Source organism: Cololabis saira, chromosome 1, assembly GCF_033807715.1.
Source record: "Cololabis saira isolate AMF1-May2022 chromosome 1, fColSai1.1, whole genome shotgun sequence".
Lineage (NCBI taxonomy): Eukaryota > Metazoa > Chordata > Actinopteri > Beloniformes > Belonidae > Cololabis > Cololabis saira.
This window is the reverse complement of record NC_084587.1, coordinates 15,667,517-15,672,350: the sequence shown is the minus strand read 5'-3', so window position 1 is coordinate 15,672,350 and position 4,834 is coordinate 15,667,517. Positions and strand designations below refer to the sequence as shown.

At 40.3% G+C, this 4,834-nt stretch overlaps 1 protein-coding gene across 2 annotated transcripts in view; it reads right to left on the bottom strand.

Annotated features, from left to right (window-relative positions):
* Window positions 1-96: 96 nt before the first annotated feature.
* The window catches only part of rfc1 (replication factor C (activator 1) 1), a 15,082-nt gene continuing 10,344 nt past the window's right edge, over window positions 97-4,834 (bottom strand). The window contains exons 17-23 of one of the 2 annotated variants that reach the window (XM_061710311.1): window positions 4,308-4,403; window positions 3,956-4,209; window positions 3,751-3,868; window positions 2,282-2,427; window positions 1,969-2,182; window positions 1,012-1,197; window positions 97-915 (exon numbers count right to left, since the gene is read on the bottom strand). In XM_061710311.1, the coding sequence (XP_061566295.1) occupies window positions 790-915; window positions 1,012-1,197; window positions 1,969-2,182; window positions 2,282-2,427; window positions 3,751-3,868; window positions 3,956-4,209; window positions 4,308-4,403 (1,140 nt within the window). In that variant the 3' untranslated portion in view covers window positions 97-789. The remainder of the gene's footprint in view (window positions 916-1,011; window positions 1,198-1,968; window positions 2,183-2,281; window positions 2,428-3,750; window positions 3,869-3,955; window positions 4,210-4,307; window positions 4,404-4,834) is intronic. The other variant, XM_061710384.1, reaches the window with a different exon arrangement.

Sequence of the window (4,834 nt, the reverse complement as noted above, 5' to 3'; positions counted from 1 at the left end):
TTTCTGTCAATTTTCCAGTTTCCATTTTTCTCATTAACAGATTAGACATTTATTTAATTCAACTAATTAACAATTACAGAGCAATTTCCCAGAGTTACAGACTGAAACATGTCCATGATTGACCTCATCTGCTGGAAACTAAAAATCAATCTACAGCTCAAAGAGCACTTGTTTCATTAGCTGCTGTGTTGAAATATAACTGCTCAAATAATTATCTCACCGTAAGCAGGAAATTTAAGCACTTTGCTTGACAGTTGAATAAAGGTCAATACATGAAGTCACTCTTATCGTCTGTTTTTTTTAATATATCTGAAAAGGGCAGTCTTAAATCAAATGTATAAAAAAAGAAAGCAACACAACACTGATACTCTTAAGCAACATATTTATCTATTACAAAATTGAAATATACAAGAAAATAATCAGTTCTAATCGCCGGGAAAAGGCTGATATTTCTGTTTGAGTGGCAAAAGGTAACAGTTCTTTGTGACATTATTTACATCCTCAACACCTGAAATACAAACAAATGAAGAAATACACATGAATCCTGATGAGATGCATAACTACAGAAGTGCACAGGCATGATAATATATTAATATGGAGTATCTGTCCAATATGAAGAGACCAGAAGTAAAAGAAAAAGGATGACAGATGCTTCCCAGTCAGCATGGGGTGATGTGATTAAAGACAGGTGAGTTAGGGCCAATTCATGTTAATGGACAGGTGTTATGTAACGGGTGTTAGGTAGATCAGGAAATCCAGTTCTCCTCCGATGATGGGGACGGTTACGGGTCATTTCTTGGCCCTCCCCTTGCCCTTGCCTTTCCCCTTATCGTTGCTTTTGCCTTTTCCTTTGCCCTTTCCCTCGTCTTCTTTCTTCTCCTTCTTTGACTCTTTAGTGTTTCTAGTCTTCTTCTGCTGCAGGGAGGGACAGGACGGGACACACGATTCATCAACACAGAGTAAAAAATAAATCATTTCAAAAAAATATGCCACATGACTTAATCCACGTACTTTGATCATGGCATCGATTTTGAGCCCCTCCCCTTCGTCTTCAGACTCCCGAGCCTCTTGACCCTCGCCCTCCTCTCCCAACTCCGTTTCTCCCCCGCCACCACGGCGACCCTTTTTGACGGCTTGCAGGGAGTACGGCGTCAGGTGGACCTCTTTGTTGTAGGCACGCGTGAAAGCCGCCTTCACCTGGAAGGAAAGCAGCATCAGAAGTCTCAGTTTGGAAGAAGAGTGGGCTGACTCTCGGTTTGAAACAGTCGAGCTCCAGTTCTCACATTTCTTACTGAACGGTTCAGATCACAGCAAAATGTAAATCTCACAAATCTGGAGCATTTTGTCTCCGAAGAGTCGGATATTCACCACTGTAGTTCATTTACAGCTCAAGCATTTAACACACTCAAACGAATGATGGCACGGTTGTTTAGTCATAAATCAGTCAACAACATGTAAATATCAGAAATTTCCTCAAATGCAACAGGAAATATCTTCTTTTCTTTATCTCAAGGAAGTTCTTGGTAAATGAAGATTAAATAAATAAAAATGTAGGGTTGTTTAGGTATGATTTTACTTTTTTGTTTTTTTTTTTTGGGGGGGGGGACGACTTTCTTGTTATCATTCTAAGCCTTGTAAATGAGCAGCCCCTCGTCTCTACAGCCTAGTGTACAAATTACCAAAACATGAAGGTACAGTTATTGCAAATGTTACAAACATTGTGTAAAAGTAAAAAGATCATCTGTGATAGTTTACTTTTTTATTTGAATTCTGCACAATTTCTTTCAGTGCCATTCCTTCTCCTTCCTTCTACTGTTCAAACTACTGTAAGGGAACCTTAAACTCACTTTAAACAGCGTATAAATAGCGCTGTGCTGACATCATAACTCCGACTCATAACTGAAAAAACGCAGATCTTATTCAGACGTCATTTGATGAAATCCAAAGACTGGGCTGTAAGCTGCTCACCTTGGAGTCCAGTTTGGAGTACGGGTCGGGCTGTCCTCCCCAGCTGCTGATCTCCATGATGCTGTCCACGTCCTCCCTGACCAGGTCGTAATCGTCCAGCAGCTGCACGGCCTGACCGGCGCCGTCTGCTCCGCGCTTCTGGAGCGGGTCCAGCACGGCCTGGCGCAGGTAGTACAGGTAGTCCTGATTCACCGCCTGTTTGCTGCTGAGGGTCCTGCAGGAGACAAGAACGTTTAGATTTTGTATTTTTTTTTTTTTTTTTTTTAAATCAAAGAGTCTGTTTTTCAGAATGTGGAAAGAAATAAAGACTCACTTTAAGCTCATGTGAGAGCTCAGCTCCTGTATGATGCGAGAGTGTTTGCTGGTGGAGGAGTTCTTGCCCAGCCAGCTCGGGAAGGTCGGGAACTGAGACATGTAGCCCCTCATGAGCTCCCCGGGTAGCACGCTGGCGTAGATGGCCTACACACACAAAGATTGAGTAACATTAGTCATTCATGCTGTACTCAATAGCAGAGTTCAACTGCCCTTAAATTTAAATCAGAACTTCTTGACAGCAAAGTATGTTTTTTCTAATAAAGCAGGCAAAAGTGAACGCTGCTCCTCACTAGTGTCATAAACATACTACGTGCACTCAGACCAGCCACGATACCTGGCTGAGTATCTGACAATAACCGACTCAACGGTTCTGCCAGTGTCACATTTCACCACTGGCAGGATGTTTTCTAAGATGGCGCCGCGTGAGGGGCAGCTGGTTACAGCAGCTCCTGCTCACCTTTGAGCTTTTTCTCCTTTTTTTGTGTGCAATTATGTAAATATCCGTCCTTTATCTTATTTTATATACCAGTATTTTTTATTATTATTATTATTATTATTATTATATATACCAGTACTGTTTATAGTGTGTCATACTCTGATATGTATTATTATTATCGCTGCTCCCACCCTCTGGAACTCCCTCCCCAAAAACATCCGTGACTGTACAGACCTCCCAGCATTCAAATCCCATCTCAAAACTCACCTTTACAGAGCAGCTTTTAATGTGTGATTAATGTCCTGTGTCATGTTGTGTCCTTATGTACTGTCCTGTGTATTGTAATTTGTATTATGTGTTTTGTTTTAATGTAAAGCGTCTTTGAGTGCCCTGAAAAGCGCTATATAAATAAAATGTATTATTATTTATTATTATTATTTCTATTGATGCCTCTTGTTTTGCACTATCCCCTTTGCTGCTGTACACTGTGAATTTCCCCGCTGTGGGACTAATAAAGGAATATCTTAGCTTATCTTCACCTTCAAATTGTAAATAAAACAAAAACTTATTCTACAGCTGCACGAAACCAGGAAAACATGCGACAGGTGATATCAGTTGAAAATCGCAATGAAGATATGACTTGTAATATATAAAACAACACTTAAGTGAATAGAATTTATATCATTTTTATCAGATAAAACTAAGACAACAGTAAACAGCCTATGCAGACAATTCACTTTTTCAAATATGAAAATGTCACAAACATGAGCATCAAACTCATATTCTGAGACAGTAAGGTTCCATCTGATTGCCAAAATATATTATTGCCATTTAGAATGAAATGTATAATTCCTGGAAAGTAAAGACTAGTTTTGTTTTTAATTTTGCAATCCAGACATTGTGCATCTTGATACTGCGATGATGAGAAATGTTCACTATATCGTACTCCTACCTACTAGGAGGTAAAAAAACTGCTGGATGGTTCAGAACATATTCTTCTGTAATTTAATTTGACAGTATCTCGTTGGTACCTGAGTGGGCAGCAGTGACCAGTTTTGTCCTGAGCGGATCTTTCTGTCCACCAGGTCTCCGTCGGAGATTGAGTCCGCCGTCTTACTGAGCAGCACCAGGTGGGCCTTCGTATCCCCCCTGTTGAAACCAACAAGTCTTCTCAATATACAAGAGTTTCAGGGCAGTACTGGCGGTTCTGAGCGACGGGGCGAGCCTCTCTCTCACCTGGCGGCAGCAGGACGGACGTTCAGGTAATTCTCTTGGACGAACAGCGGCGCGAGCGAGTAGTCGTGGAAAAAGAGGTCGGACTTGTCGATGAGGCTCATGTGCGCAGTCTCGTCCCCTGCGGCAAACACCTTCCTGCAGACGTCGAAGGGCCCGAGCTTCATGTCCTTACGAGCGCTGGCCGCGTCAGACTTGCACTGGTCGTATGTCATCACCTTGTCTTTGGCCGACCACATACTCAGGTTGTGAATCACCTGAAGCGACAAGAGCCAGGTGGAGAGAGAGAGACAAGAGTGGCATGTAAAGCCTCAGAAAAACCTTTTAAAAAAACATCAAGTTTTGACCTTTGTACCTGTCGGACGTCATGATTGGAGGCCAAAATTATTTCATTGAGAGCTGGAGGTGGGATCTTGATTCCCTCCTTGTAAGCGATAGACATCATGGCCCCCTAAAAAAATGAAAACGCCAACAAAAGAGTGGGAAAGTGGTTAATATTTCTTAAAAATACATATATTATATATACACAGGACTGTCTCATAAAATTAGAATATTGTGATAAAGTCCTTTATTTTCTGTAATGCAAAAATGTCATACATTCTGGATTCATTACAAATCAACTTAAATATTGCAAGCCTTTTATTATTTTAATATTGCTGATCATGGCTTACAGTTTAAGAAAACATCAAATATCCTATCTCAAAAAATTAGAATATTCTGGGAATCTTAATCTTAAACTGTAAGCCATAATCAGCAATATTAAAATAATAAAAGGCTTGCAATATTTCAGTTGATTTGTAATTAATCCAGAATGTATGACATTTGTTTGTTTTTTTTGTTTTTTTTTTAAATTGCATTACAGAAAATAAAGAACTTTATCAC